The sequence below is a fragment of the Chrysemys picta genome, chromosome 3 (genome assembly GCF_011386835.1).
Source record: "Chrysemys picta bellii isolate R12L10 chromosome 3, ASM1138683v2, whole genome shotgun sequence".
Classification (NCBI taxonomy): domain Eukaryota; kingdom Metazoa; phylum Chordata; order Testudines; family Emydidae; genus Chrysemys; species Chrysemys picta.
In genome coordinates this window covers 104,842,766-104,859,035 of record NC_088793.1, presented here as the reverse complement: position 1 = coordinate 104,859,035, position 16,270 = coordinate 104,842,766, and the positions used below count along the sequence as shown (strand labels likewise).

The following is a 16,270-nucleotide window of genomic DNA, read 5'->3' as shown; positions in this document are numbered from 1 at the left end:
CCCTGGAAGTGGCCAGCAGCAGGTCCAGCTACTAGGCAGAGGTGCGCAAGCAGCTCCACGTGGCTCTCACCCGCAGGCACCACCCCGCCCCCCCACACCTCCCATTGGCCGGGAACCAGCCAAAGGGAGTGCAGATCCACTGCTCAGGGCACGAGCAGAGTCCCGTGGCCTCCCCCACCTAGGAGCCAGACCTGCTGCTGGCCGCTTCCAGGACGCAGCGGGTGTCAGAACAGGTAGGGACTAGCCTGCCTTAGCCGGGCAGCACCGCCGATGGGACTTTTAACGGCCCAGTTGGCAGTGCTGACCAGAGCCACCACGATTCAGTGCCTTACATTCCGCAACCCACAACTAGGTTGTGACCCGCAGTTTGAAAACCACTGCTCTAAGCCACAATATCTGTTCAACTGAACTGATGTAATAAATTCTGGCTCTATCTGCTAAGCAAATGGATGCAATCAGAGAGCCCACATTTTTGTCTTAATTTTGATTCTACTTATGATTGCTTAGATTTTGAAAAGTGAGAACATACACGATACTACGCTATAGAGAGGTATTCTTTTCTAAAAATTAAATCATCCTTTTAATATTAAACACACATCACAAACAAGAATTTGTAGGATAGCTTCCACGCAATATTCACTCAAAAACCCTAAAAAGCAAGAACATCCCAAAGTATAGCCCACTTCTCAACTGTACTCTAATGCTCACACAGCATGTTTCCACTGATAATGGACTCGTCATCACAAGGAACTTCTTTCTGCCTCCAACAGATATGGGAATACAATACACACAACACATCCATTCCCCTCACATTACTATACAAAATCTTAGTTATGAACTCACAAACACTTAAATGTTCTCATCAACCAGGAGCACTTACTAATGTTGCTGAGGCTGTTAAGGTTATAGACTGTGATTATACTACTGATCCCTATGTGCTTCAACCACAACTCACCCCAATTTGTCAGCTGTCAAAAAATTAAAACAAAAAACAAGAAGGATGTTATAAGAATACTGATGGAAAAGAGGAGGCGGCAGAGAGAGGCAAATAAAACAGACCTGTTGGGACAGCACTGATTCTTTAATTCTCCATTTTGTGAATAAATACCATACACTAGAGTCATAAATAGATAGGTTCCTATTTCCACATTTCTCATTGTCATATTTTATACAGAATATTTCCTCCAGTGATGAGATCTGCAGATAGCCCACTACAAGGACAACATTCAAGCCCAAGTCACCTCTTCCTTCGCTAAATAAAGATACTTCTTTCCACATCTGATAGCTGAATCTCATAATATTCCACTTTCATAGATTCATAGATTCTAGGACTGGAAGGGACATTGAGAGGTCATAGAGTCCAGTCCCCTGCCCGCATGGCAGGAGCAAATACGGTCTAGACCATCCCTGATAGATATTTATCTAACCTACTCTTAAATATCTCCAGAGATGGAGATTCCACAACCTCCCTAGGCAATTTATTCCAGTGTTTAACCACCCTGAAAGTTAGAAACGTTTTCCTAATGTCCAACCTAAACCTCCGTTGCTGCAGTTTATCCCATTGCTTCTTGTTCTATCCTTAGAGGCTAAGGTGAACAAGTTTTCTCACTCCTCCTTATGACACCCTTTTAGATACCTGAAAACTGCTATCATGTCCCCTCTCAGTCTTCTCTTTTCCAAATTAAAGAAACCCAATTCTTTCAGCCTTCCTTCATAGGTCATGTTCTCAAGACCTTTAATCATTCTTGTTGCTCTTCTCTGGCTCCTGTCCAATTTCTCCACATCTTTCTTGAAATGCAGTCCCCAGAACTGGACACAATACTCTAGTTGAGGCCTAACCTATATTGAGGCGTTAGTATGTGATATTAGCCAAGTTTCATACCAGAAAGAGACAAACATATCTAAAGTTCATATCTAGGTTCAAGAGGATAGGTCCATCAGTGGCTATTAGCTAGGATGGTCAGGGATGCAACCCCATACTCCGGGTGTCCCTAAACCTCTAACTGCCAGAAGCTGGGACTGGACAACAAGGGATGGATCACTTGATAATTGCCCAGTTTTGTTCATTCCCTCTGAAGCATCCAGCACCATCAGAAGACAGGATATTGGGCTAGATGGATCATTAGTCTGACCCAGAATGGCTGTTCTTATGTAAAACTACATCTCTAGTCAGCAAACAGTTGAAATTTCTTTGGGTTTAGTACCACAACAAATTCCCTTTCACTTTCATTATACACCCATCCACAATATACACATCCAGTTCCTCAATCACACTTGCATGCATAGGCACCGACTCTTTGGGTGCTCCACTACCCACCCGATCAGCTCCTCCCCTTAGCGCCTCCCACCCGCCGGCGGGCCCTGCCGATCAGCGCCTCCCCCTCCCTCTCAGCGCCTCCTGCCTGCCACAATCAGCTGTTCCACAGCGTGCAGGAGGCATTGAGGGGGAGGGGGCCGGAATGGGGCAGAAAGAGGTGGGGTGACGGCGGGGCCTGGGCTGGGTGGGAAACCCCTGCCCTCCCCGGCACATAGAATCATAGAACTAGAAGGGACTTCGAGAGGTCATCTAGTCCAGTCCCCTGTACTCATGGCAGGACTAATTATCTAGACCATTCCTGACAGGTGCTTGTCTAACCTGCTCTTTAAAATCTCCAATGATGGACATTAGAAAGTCGGCACCTCTGCTCACATGCACAATCATAACTCCATCCTCAGATTAGTTAAAGTAGAAAATATATGGGTAATATATATTTAATCTTGGTGTTAAAGTTGTTCATTTATTAATGCGTAACTGGATATGTGTATTGTAGGTGACTGTATGCTCAAAGCGAAAGGGAGCTCATTGTCAAGCTAGAAATCTGAGTGCATTTGAATGGTAAGGCCCGTGCACAGTGGTTGGTGTGGATGATAATGTTGCTTAACTGGAGATTTCCTCAATTTGTAGAAATTGTGCTGAAAGGTAACACATTTAGTCAATTACTTTTTTATTCAGAGATGGACATACGTCAACATTCTGGATTTCCCAGAAGCAAGACAACAGAGTTCCATGCTTTAATCCATGGTAGTGCCGTTCAAATCATTATTTAAACCTATATTACTTAAGAGACTTGACCCATTGTTCCCTCTTGCAGCTTTTTCAGCCTGACCCTGCCATTGCAACAAATATTGACGTTACCCAGGGAGTCATTCCATGCTGACAGTTCAAAACACTGTCTTGCCTCCTGCTATGACCCTCTCTCCTCTACTTCAGTTTATACTGGACATACTCTATCACACGTAAAACATACATCGACAGCAAATGTACATTGGTATTTCCTGGATGTAAAAACATGTTAGCTCTCCTTGCTGTGAAGTGAAATGCCACATTGCTACTGGCTGCTGAATACTGTCCATCATTCATGTCAGTCACATCTTAAACTTGATCTGCAAGCTGATCAACAGCAGTAGGTACCAGATGTTTCTGAAATGGCATATGATACAATTATGAAATAATCTGCCCATAGTGGAAAATTTCTTCCTAATCCTGGCCAGTAATGACTAGTTTATGCTCTTTACACTGTATAGGAAAATTACAATGATCGATACTAATCTTGGCAGAAGACAACTGCAATGAAATTGGCTGTAACCCCTGACAGATAGTTTTTAAAAAGTCACTAGTCAGCAAAACCCACTTAAAGTCAATGCCGTTCTTTGAACATCATATTGCTTCAGGTCTGCAAGAAAATAATTCCTCATCTTTATGAGAGCTAACAGGCAATCATTCATTCGTAGGAGTTTCAGCCTTGCAAAAAGAGGTGAACCACACAAGCTAATGATTTCTGCACCTCAGAAAGATTCCCCCCAGTATAGCTACATCAGGTATAAATATTTATAAATATATACCAATTTATGTTACTAAATATGAAACAAATTCTGATATTGTAGTATTTTATCTTTAAGAAAATTCAACTATCAGAGGGGTAGCTGTGTTAGTCTGTATCCACAAAAACAACGAGGAGTCCAGTGGCACCTTAAAGACTAACAGATTTATTTGGGTATAAGCTTTCATGGGTAAAAACCCCACTTCTCCACGCATGCAGAGTCATGCATTTGAAGAAGTGGGTTTTTTATCCACGAAAGCTTATGCCCAAATAAATCTGTTAGTCTTAAAAAAATTTCAATTCAGTCTTATTTTTGTCAATAGACGTAATGTAAGGCTAGTCAGACCAATATAAAGATCCATGTTAGTCACAATTTTTCCATTTAAACAGTGGGCCCGAAATCTTGTGCATTCGGGCCTGTTGTATTAATTCAGATGGAATATATGGACCCAAAGAGTTAAAGATGTAACATAACCCAGTCACTGTCCAACATTAAACTGTTTTAAACAAGGTTTGGAGTTTCACACGCAGAGACCTCAGCCTGCTTAATCCCATGGCAAACATCATTAAAAATCCTTTTAACCTTTTATCAGAGATACAGAAAAGAAAGAAAAAGCTAAAGCATTTGAAATGAAATGTATTAAATAAGGCTTTCATTTTAACAACATCCCTTGTTCCCTTTACTTTATCTGGAGAGAGTTTTTCAAAGGAATACACCCCTTGATTGACAGGATTTTAGATGGTATCAAAGATGGTAATAACTATTTTGGGGGGAAAGAGAAGAAGTTACTTGAGATGGCTGGAGCTATTAAAGTCTGATCCCGTTTCATAAGATGACAAAACACACATACACAAAGGGGAGAGAAAAGAATAGTAAAGACAGAAAATGCAGCTTCTGTCTCTGATGTTTTCACTTGCAACCTCATTACTGGAAAAAACACAGGTACAGCACATGGTCTTATCAGCCACTTCAAGACCTGGCAAACTTGAACAAGGCTTGGGCTGTTTAGGTGATTGCTTTAAGTTGCCTCTTTCTGGTCACAGGCTTACAGCAGTGTTGCAAAATATGCTGTCCTGGCTGGCTAAGCAAGAGTGTTATTAGAGAGAAATAAAAAACCAGAGAGATAGGAAAGAGAAGAAATAAGGTAAGGAAGGAAAAGCACAAAAGTCTCACATCTCAAGTGGTGTTTGGGATTCAGCTGGAGCCAGTAGAGGTGGCAGTGTCATCTGGATGCCTCTCTTGGCCCAGTCTTGTCAGGACACCCTTCAGGATGAGAATAAAGTTTTGGGATCCCAGGAAATAGTGGAGTGGCTGCCATGATGGTGAAGACAACAAGGAGTCTGGTGGCACCTTAAAGACTAACAGATTTATTTGGGCATAAGCTTTTCGTGAGTAAAAACCTCACTTCTTCGGATGCATAGAGTGAAAGTACTTTCACTCTATGCATCCGAAGAAGTGAGGTTTTTACTCACGAAAAGCTTATGCCCAAATAAATCTGTTAGTCTTTAAGGTGCCACCAGACTCCTTGTTGTTTTTGTAGATACAGACTAACACGGCTACCCCCTGATACATGATGGTGAAGCTTGCCCCTTCCCCATCTCTCATCTTTCAGTCAGGCAGCACTGCAGTCCATTAGCTCCCCTTACCCCCAAAGTCCCTTTTTCAGGAACCCAAAAGGGAGTGATGGTGAAATAGCCCATCCCTTCATTATTTTGTTCATCAATCAGGCCTAATTTCCAATACAGCAATTTTGGTTCACCGATTTCCAGTTCCACGCTTCTCTTGTTTACCAAGCATGATCTTAACACAATCCTTGAGTTATATCAGCAGGCCTTTTGTTAGACTGAATTAGTGCACTGTGTCCCGCTTTTGCACTTTTTCCCCATCAACATTTGTTATAGGTCTTATGAATTTTCAGTCACTTTTAAAGATAAGCTTGCAATTAGGGTACATTTGTAGGCCCAGTTAACACAACAGGACCCATTGTGGGTCACCTCTTTTGCAGGTCCCTTAGAAAGATTTTCAATTATCTGCCTCTCCCACCCAAAGTACATTATATCACTTTGAACGGGTTCCCCATAGCAGTCTAGCACTCCTTTCTGCAGGCTGAGTTCATAATGTTACATGACTTTTCCTTCCCATGTGCCTCTACTTCAGGGTTGTGACATGCCAAAAATATAGAGGTTACAGTTATTCCACCTATTCCCCATTTTGAGAACCAAATAATTAAAAGAGTAACAGTCAGCCTAAAAATACAATGAGGTAAAATACTGTTGAAGGAGATATTTCAGTTTTAAAGGTTTGTAAAAACGACAGGAATCATTTATATTCATTCTCAGTGATAAGTAAAGAGGGAGAAAGTGTCCAACTTTAAATAGATGCTACTTCCTCCTTCTTTATAACCTTGAGATGTGTACACACACAAACAAATTCAGGTTAGGCATGTTATATTAATAGTTTTAGGATTCCTTTTTATGCTTAATGAGCACAAATAACTATAGTATTCTGAGACTAGGACCTCACAGATATTTGAAGGCTCTTGCCTTTTCCCACCCTGACTATGAAGAGAGTCCTGAGGATCTGCATAATGTCTCACTTTACACCCTTCATGGTACCATTGCTGCAGACACCATCCTTCTAGTTGAGACTTGGCCTGTTCAATGCCACATTCTACTGAATGAGTTCCCCAACCTAATCTTGGAGGAATCGAGAATAAAGTCTTTGAAATATTTCTAAAAAATATTAATTTTATGTGACCAAATGTCATCTCTTATGAACACAATATGTAATTTACCTCATGTTCAACAGTCTTGAAGCTGTAAATTCATGCTATAACCCCAAGCAAAGAAAAAACACTTTCCAATAGTGATTCTGCAAGTGAGCCCTTTAATAATCCAAGCAGTAAAAAAAAGTAGGTCATTAACATTTTTAAGTTTGCCTCTATTACCTCCTGAGTGTGCTCTTTATAGACTTGCAGTGGACCTGTGGGGTTAGCAGTGTCCCAGATCTGCAGAGATCCATCCCCACTAGAAGTCACCAGCACATGTTCATTGTTCTCACTCCATGTCACATCAAACAGGCCATCGTTCCAGTCAAAACTAAACCAAGGCAATCAAGATATTCATCTATGAGAAATGACTGTATAGCTGGTTGGGTTATATTCAAAGATTAATCAACATGTTCTTTAATTTACCACATTCTGAACATATTAATTTTTTGTATGTTTGACTTTCTAAAGAATCTTTTTAGAAGAAATTCTGATGATACCTTGAAAGTTTTTAAAAATTTATGTTAGAACAGGTCAGCACAAGAGAGCCAGAGACCATCACCTTTCATATAGAGATTGAGGTCTGATTTCCATCCTAGCCTTCCTGAGCAAATGGGAGTGCTACAGAGGTAGTGCCAACTTGGATATATCCTAGAGCTATTATTTATCAATAACAAAGATAACAAAATATCCAAGTCAATCTCTACTTCTATTTCACTGAAGGAAGGGCGTGCCACTCATTGATCTATAGTGACCACTCTGATTGACAGTAAAACATAGTTAAGTGATTAGAAGAGTCCCATCCAGTCCTTTTTATACATAAGGATGCTGATCGTAATTCAGAGTCTCCAGGGTGGGAGTGGTAAACATGGAACAGTCCTCCAAGGTTTAACAAAGAAACATAGGGCCTCCCACTACAAGCAATGAGGGGATAGAAAGTACTTTCATTACTGAACCAGTAATATTCATTTATTACTATAATACCATACCCAGCAGTAGCAGTACAATATTTAACTGCTGTAAGTAGCCTGCTATCTAATTACCAACTGAAAAAATATCTGCTGGTATCTAAGAGTAAGGTAATTTATTATATTTCTATTTAAACTCTCATCTCAGATAAGTCCAAATGGTCAGCTTTATGTTTCAAGTTGTGTCAACGATTCTCTTACAGTCAGAGCTCCACAAGTTTTTAGGTGGGGCATTGCTGAGCTGTGAGAGGAGATAGCCTAAAAAGAACTACCAGAGGTATCACCATTCCCCAGAAAAGATCAATAGGGAAATACCTACAAAGTTTAGTTTTCACAGGTTCCCGCTTCGTTCAAACCCATTCAGTGAAAAGTTTTGGGTCCAAGCAGCAATGCAAGGGCAGCAAGACTCAACATGCAACAATAAGCTAGGCCAGAGACACTGCTTTTAACTTGCACCACTCTGCTGCCCCTAAATGACTTACTTTAAGGATGGTGTCAACTTTAAAAATACCGTTTAATATTTTAAGCCAGATAATATAACCAGATCTTTGTACCTAAGTAATGGAGGTGTATATTGACTATATCATACAGCCATTATTTATTACTGATAGAAATACCAAAATATCCACTAAAGGTTCTATAACAAATACTTCCCATTAAAAACATATAAAGTTGTTACCTCCTGAAAAGACAAATCCCAGCTTCATTTTGTTCCAGCACTGCCAAAGTTCCACAACCTGAAAAAAATAAGAACAGCACAGTACAACAGAGCCAATTTTTTAAATCCACTGGAAACTATGATGCACTGTGATGGTTTATACTACAGTGCAAATGTGGAAGGCACCTGAATCTGATAGAGGGACCCGCGCAATTAGCTGTGCTTATAAATAGCTTCTTTGGCTCTATTTATGCCCTTCTGCTACTTCCTGTGTGTCCGTTTTCGACACTTCTAACAGCAAAATGGGGAAAAGGGACAACTCACTGCAAATAAAGCATTTTTATATTTTCTTTTGAATAACCTTACGTTGCAAACACAGATCTGTATGGGATTATATAGATCCTTTTATAATATACTAGGGATAATACTACAGAAAAATGTGATAAGAATTAAGCTTATTATGGGTGAACTAAGAAATGTAGGGAATTTGATTCTAAGGAAATGGAATTCAGATAAAACACTCCTATATGACAGGGATACTATCAAAGTGGAAAAAAAAGTATCACATTTCTATCTGAATATTATTAAACATGCTGTTCCTACAAGAAAGATGTAAGGCTACAATCCTGTAATAAGCGCAGCACAGGGATCCAACAGAGCTTCCCATGGGTGCTAGGATGTGCCTGTGAAGGCAGTTGCTAAGAGTACTATAATTTTTTCATCCAGTTTATTTTGTATATTATGCTATTTAATTCTAGTCAGACTCACTCTTGCCTCTGTATAGTCAGTTTTCCTCTGTTTGAGAGGGTCTTTCCCGAGAGAGAGAAAATATTTTGTAAATATAGGACAATCTGGTTGGGAAGGAGACTCGGAAAAATTGTCAGGGAGTCTGGGGCAGATGTAGAATCTGCAACTCACTATCTCATTAAAAAGTAACAATATAAATGGCCTTTGTATGAAACAGAAGCAAAAAATGGAGGAAATCAGTAAATGTTTTGGGATATGTTGACAGTATGTAAGCAACTTATGAATCCAACAATATATTTGGATAGAACAAAAACTTCCTAACAGGACAGCCTTTGAAGATATAAAAATATATGAGCTATTTTGGTTTAATAAGGTTTACAATGAGACCACCTAACATTCACTCTGCATATCATTTTTCCCTTTATTATATGTGTTATAAACAATAAAACAAAGATAAACTAAACTCTAATACAACTGTGCTGTATTCATAAATTGAAGGCTTACATTAAGAAAAAAAAATGAATAAAAAGTCTGGAGAATGGAGGTATTGCACTTATAGGCCAAAAGAGTATTCTGAATACCATGCATTGCATACTGTGAAGATTAGACATTATGGGTGGGATTCACAAAGGTATTTAAACACTTAAGTCTCAGGGTATGTCTTCACTACCCGCTGGATTGGCGGGGGTCAATTTATTGTGTCAAATCTAGACACGGTAAATCGACCCCCGAGTGCTCTCCTGTCGACTCTGGTACTCCAACTCGGCGAGAGGCGCAGGCAGAGTCGATGGGGGAGCGGCAGCAGTCGACTCACCGCGGTGAAGACATCACGGTAAGTCGATCTGAGTACGTTGACTTCAGCTACGTTATTCACATAGCTGAAGTTGTGTAACTTAGATCAATCCCCCCTCTTCCCCCCCAGTGTAGACCAGGCCTCAGGTTAAGGTGCCTAAGTCCCAGTTTTGGTTCCACTGCAATGCACAAAACTCCCACTTAGCCCTGTATGCTCCTAAACTAACTTGACTCCTATGTTTTCAAGGTAAAAAAGTTCCCATGTGCCTAAGTTTCTGCCTCTGAGCATATGCATTACTGCCTCTCTCTAGGCATCTGGACACTTATCTGCCTAAGCTTCACAGTGAACCAAAAACTGAGGGAAAACACGCATTCGGCCGCCTGTATCATCTATGGGGCCTGATCCGACAGGTGGCCTCTGAGCACGCCTACAAGATTGGAGCCCATTCAAAATCTGGCTGGAAGGAGGTGGTGATGTTGCTGGTGCTCACCTTATAACTAGGGCCCTACCAAATTCAAGGTCCATTTTTGTCAATTTCAGTCATAGGATTTAAAAAATCGTAAATGTCATGATTTCAGCCATTTAAATCTGAAATTTCAGGGCATTGTAATTGTAGGGGTACTGACCCAAAAAGGAGTTGTGGGGGCGGGAGGGTCATAAGGTTATTGTAGGGGGGTTGTGGTACTGCTACCCTTACTTCTGTGCTGCTGCTGTTGGCGGCGCTGCCTTCAGAGCTGGGCAGCTGGAGAGCGGTGGCTGCTGTCTGAGAGCCCAGCTCTGAAAGCAGAGCCACTGCCAGGAACAGCGCAGAAGTAAGGATGGCATGGTATGGTATGGGCACATTTACTTCTGCACTGCTGCCTGCAGAGCTGGGCCCTCAGTCAGCAGCCACCACTCTCCAGCCACCCAGCTCTGAAGGCAACAGCGCAGAAGTAAGGGTGGGACGGGATGGTATTGCCACCCTTACTTCTGCACTGCTGCTGGCGGGACGCTGCCTTCAGAGCTGGGCGCCTGGCCAACAGCCACTGCTATCCAGTCACCCAGCTCTGAAGGCAGCACAAAAGAAAGAATGGCTGTACAGTGACCCCCCTGCAATTCCCTTTTGGGTCAGGCCCCCAATTTGAGAAACACTGGTCTCCCCCATGAAATCTGTATAGTATAGGGTAAAAGCACACAAAAGACCAGATTTCAGTCCATGATGCATTTTTAATGGCCGTGAATTTGGTAGGGCCCTAGTTATAACTTTTAACTCAGTGGTTAAGCCCTCACCTGGGTTGTGAGACACCCAAGTTAAAGATTTGAATAGTGGTCTCCGACCACTCAGAAGGGTGTTTCAACCACTGAGCTAAGGGATATTCTGATATGACATATGAGTAATTTTATGTACATAAGTACACCTATTGAACTCAGTTCAGCTATTTGTATGAGTCAGGTCACTCACATGCAAAAGTATCTGCTGGCATTATATTTTGGGTTTTCCAAACTTTACTTTGGTTAGTGATTAAATTACATTCCAAACTGTTCATCTGCCTTAAGAATTGTATTGTTACTGTTTACACATAGAAGGTCCTACAAATGATAACTTGCAGTGTCTAATATATACAAATATGGGTACTTTGTACATAGTGTTTCTATACAACGTTGTTTTTCTGTGCAACAAAGACAGAAAAACAAGTGCAACTTAAAATAATTAGAAATAAAAAGCGGCTTGTTTTTTCATTAACCTGGCCCATAACCTCAATATCTCCTGTTGAAGCTGTTCCACTGTGGATAAATAATGGAAGAATTATTGGAAGCAATGGGACTGGACCCTGGATGTCTAAGCTCCCAGGTGGATGCCATAATCACCAGGCTAAGGAGTCATTCACACTCTCTCCCCCTGTAGCCCAAAGACTATTTAATGATTTACCTACAGTTAGGGTGACCAGACAGCAAGTGTGAAAAACTGGGACCGGGGTAGGGGGTTATAGGAGCCTATAAAAGACAAAGCCCCAAATATCAGGACTGTCACTATAAAACCGGGACATCTCGTCACCCTACCCACAGTGGAACAGCTTCAACAAGAGACTCTGAGGGAGCCCCACATCAGAATTGCCCACAGCTCAGCGATCTAAGCACTGTTTTGAATGGAGCAAGGCAGACAACGTACTCATTTTACAAGGAGTGCCTAAGCTGTCTGACTACATGTGGCAGGATCCTATTGATGGATCACAAGCAGAAGTAGGCACCTCCCTTCAGACTGGATTTAGGCACCTATCACCATAAGAGGAGTGGGACGTAGCACACACACCTCTCCTTGGCATCTTCCATTAGCTATCTTAGGCACTTCCCTGCCTAGCATACTGGTTTTGTGGATCATATTCTTAGGAGTGTCTCTCTCCCCATTCATTCTATAGGAAGCCTAGGTGTCTAACTCTGTTTTGCGGATCACAGTGTTGTTCCTATGATTTTCTAGGTGCCTAAAAGTTAGGTGCCATAATGCTAAGTGTTACAATGCCTAAGGCCCATCATGGATCCATACACACAAAATGATTGCCTAAGAACTGTTCTTCAATCAGCCAGATAAGGCCAAGTTTTCAAAGTAGGTACATACAAATAGGTACTTAAACATCAAAATGCCTAGTTAGCAACATAATGCCCAATTTGCATGTACAAATGCGTTAACTGCAGACGCATGAATGTGCAAGAAGGCTTCTGTCACCTTTTTTGACATCAAATCAACAACAACAAAAATCTTACACAAGGCTGACATAAATGCCTCCCCTTTACTACTTTAATAAGTTATTTTCTATTCATAAGCAGTTCCTCTGGTTTGCTAAACACTAGTTGCCACAACATACTTTATTTTAAATAGTTTTTTTTCTGAGTTCTGTGCATGTTATTGGAATATTAATGGGCCATCTATCTCCATCCATCAATCCAGGGTTTATACTTTTTCCCAGTGGTTCATGTTGTTATGCCTGGTTAAATGGAAAAGATTTGCTTTGCTTTTCTCTTAAGCAGACCATTTCTCTCCCAGAAGAGAAATTTAATTCCAGCAAGGAAGTTTAGAATGAAAGAGTTAGAGTTTAAGACCAGATTACCAAGTCTGACCTCCTGACCACCAAGAACCCAGCAACTGAAATTAGACCAAACTATTACAGACCATGTGAGACTAAACTATTATAGAGATGGTCTTCCCTTCACTGCTATGCCGTAGTTACATCTCAGTGGCTTCAGCTAATAGTCTTATTTTTTTTCTGCAAGCAAAATAGTCCCAGTTATGTTACTTCCATTTAAGTGAAATGGCAAAACATCAAATGACTTCAAGATAGTAAGACTGGTCCCATCAGTCTCAAACCTGTGAAGAGAACAGGAGTACTTGTGGCACCTTAGAGACTAACAAATTTATTAGAGCATAAGCTTTCGTGGACTACAGCCCACTTCTTCAGATGCATAGTGGCTGTAGTCCACGAAAGCTTATGCTCTAATAAATTTGTTAGTCTCTAAGGTGCCACAAGTACTCCTGTTCTTTTTGCGGATACAGACTAACACAGCTGCTACTCTGAAACTTGTGAAGGAATACCTGCATAACTACCCCATGCATAAGTAGGCCCAATTATGTGACTAAAAGTATGTGTATCCTTAAGTATTTGCAGGATTGGGGCCTCTAGGCTGGCTTACTGTTGATACAGCACATTCCTTCTGTATCTAATTGACGTTATGGGTTAGGTTAATGAAAACAGGCAGCATTTTATTTTTATTATATTTTAACAGTGATGTTTATTTTTCTGTACTGTATTTGCTGTACAGGAAAACACTACATGTTGTTTTAAAACACTATTTACAAAGTACCCATTTTTATTAGACATTGCAAGTTATCATTTGTAGGTAGCAAATGCCCGTAAACACCATAACATTCTTAAGGTAGATGAACAGTTCAGAATGTAATTTAACCGATAAAGTTTGAAAAGCCAAAAAAGGTAATGCCAGCAGATACTTGTACAAGTCCTGTCATTCACATGCAAAAGTAGCCCACTGACTTTAAAAGGTGTACTCATATAGTTAGCAGGATTGGGACTAAAGTGAAACTATAATTTTTCTTAACATCCTTTCAAAAATCATAAGTAATAAATTGGCTTTTAAACACCCCTTCACTTTATTATATGGAGATATACCTATCTCATAGAGCTGGAAGGGACCTTGAAAGGTTATCGAGCCCAGTCCCCTGCCTTCACAGCAGGACCAAGTACCGTCCCTGACAGACTTTCAAAGTTATTGACTTCCAATAACCTAACATCATATTAGCAGAATAAATGTGTTTGTCTACAATACACAAGTTTAAAGATGACAGTACCCCTTTAACTAGAATTAGAAAACCCCCAAATCAGTAGCAGCCTACATTTTATATGTATTTATAAAATATTTGTAGTCTATGTAACCATAGACTTTTGCTTCCTCCAAACATAGCAAAACTGAAGTGAGAATGTGTAATAACTCTTCAGCTCAGCATCTTACAGGTCAAAATATCCTAGTGCCCATATTCCGCCCTCTCTCTCCCCACTGGGGCAAGAGAGAAAAAAAACACGAAGCACACTAAGGCTAGGTCTACACTACCCACCTGAATCGGCGGGTAGAAATCGATCTCTCGGGGATCGAATTATTGCGTCTCGTCGGGACGCGACAATCGATCCCCGAATCGACGCTCTTACTCCACCAGCGGAGGTGGGAGTAAGAGGTGTCGATAGGGAGCCACAAAGGTCGATTTTGCCACCGTCCTCACAGCGGGGTAAGTCGGCTCCAATAGGTCGAATTCAGCTACGCTATGCGCGTAGCTGAATTTGTGTATCTTAAATCAAACCCCCCCCCCACTAGTGAAGACCTGCCCTAAGAATTGACTGGTCTAATCAGTAGTTGCACTCCAGAGGCAGCAGCAGCAATGCTGTCTCTGGAAGCAGCACCGAGGAGGGGGAAAGAAACTGTTAAGATTCCTCGGGAGTCAAAGTTGCCAAAGGTCTCAAAGCAAGGGGCGGAGATAAACACCACTGCACAGTAACACAGGCTCCAAACACACTTATGCGCATGGAAGTTATCCAGATGTAGGTCTGTTTGCAAAGATCAGCGCCAGCCCATGCAAGGTGTAACGCGGAGCAGATCGCAAACTTTAGGGGAGGCCGAGCAGGGAGCGTTACAGGCGGAAAGGGGCTGGGGGAAGGAGAAGACATTCTGATGCCACAGAGCTCGGTAGGGACTGACATTTCCCCCGACCTAGCTCAGGCACCAGGGCCCCGCGGGGCTACAGCGGGTGTCACGGCAGGCTCAGGGGGAGGGGGCGCAAGGGCTCCTGTTGCAGCTTCCTGGGCGGGGAGGGGGCTGGGGCTGCAGCCCCGCCCCGCTATAAGCGAGGGGTGGGAGAGGCGGAGAGCCCGCGGGGGCGGGGGGGGTGAGGACAAGTCCCCAGGGAGGGTAACACGGGGGGAAACGCGGCCCCTCCCTCACCGGCGATGCCGTAGTACTGCGCGGCGGCGCAGGCCAGGCGCCCGGGCACGTAGGGCGAGAACTCCACCGCGTAGCCGTGTCGCCCCGGCAGCCGGAAGGCCTGGGAGCGCCGAGCGCCCCCGTCGGCCCCACTCATGGCCGCGGAGCCGGGTGCCCCGGCTGGGAGAAGCGAGTCCCCCTCGCTCTAGCCCCACCGCGCGCACACGTGGGGCCGCTCGGGAAGCGCCCGGCCCAGCAAAGGGGCGGGACTGAGGGCGCGGCGCCGCCATCTTTGGTTTGGGCAAGACGCTGCCTAGCTCCTAGAGGGGCCGCAGAGGGGCTGTTGTCAGGGGCAACAGGCAGGGCTAAGCCCCGCCCCCAGCCCTCTCTGGGCCCCTGACTTGGGCTTGCCATCCTCTCCTCCGCCTTATCACCTGTTCCCTGTTTTGCTCTTGCACCATCATCTAGGTCTAGGGTTGCCAAATCTTCAGGATTGTCCTGGAGTCTCCAGGAATGAAAGTTAAAGGCAGGGATGATTTAGTTGGTGTTGGTCCTGCTTTGAGTAGAGGTTTGGACTCGATGACCTCTTGAGGTCTCTTCCAACCCTAATATGCTATGATTAATCTTTAATTAAAGATTATGTAATCTGATGAAACCTCCAGGAATACGTCCAACCAAAGTTGGCAACCCTACCATCATCCTCCACCTTCACCCACGTTGGCCTCCTGCGTCATATACAACTGGCTCGGTCCCGACCTGCGAGAGGATCAAGCAAAGTGTGGGCCCCTTAGTGAATGAGGGAGGCAACCTAGAGACAGAGGATGTGGAAAAAGCTCATGTGCTTTTTTTGCCTCCATCTTCATGAACAAGGTCAGCTCCCAGACTACTACACTGGGCAGCACAGCATGGGGAAGAGGTGACCAGCCCTCTGTGGAGAAAGAAGTGGTTCAGGACTATTTAGAAAAACTGGACGAGCACAAGTCCATGGGGCCGGATGCGCTGCATCCGAGGTTGCTAAA

The 16,270-nt window shown here is 42.9% G+C and overlaps 1 protein-coding gene across 1 annotated transcript in view; it reads right to left on the bottom strand.

Moving 5' to 3' along the window:
* Nucleotides 1-15,512, bottom strand: part of PEX7 (peroxisomal biogenesis factor 7) — an 83,922-nt gene extending 68,410 nt beyond the window's left edge. Inside the window, exons 1-3 of the mRNA XM_008176882.4 lie at nt 15,273-15,512; nt 8,276-8,333; nt 6,809-6,959 (exon numbers count right to left, since the gene is read on the bottom strand). Coding sequence (XP_008175104.1) covers nt 6,809-6,959; nt 8,276-8,333; nt 15,273-15,408 — 345 coding nt within the window. The 5' untranslated portion in view covers nt 15,409-15,512. The remainder of the gene's footprint in view (nt 1-6,808; nt 6,960-8,275; nt 8,334-15,272) is intronic.
* Between the last annotated feature and the right edge of the window lie 758 nt (nt 15,513-16,270).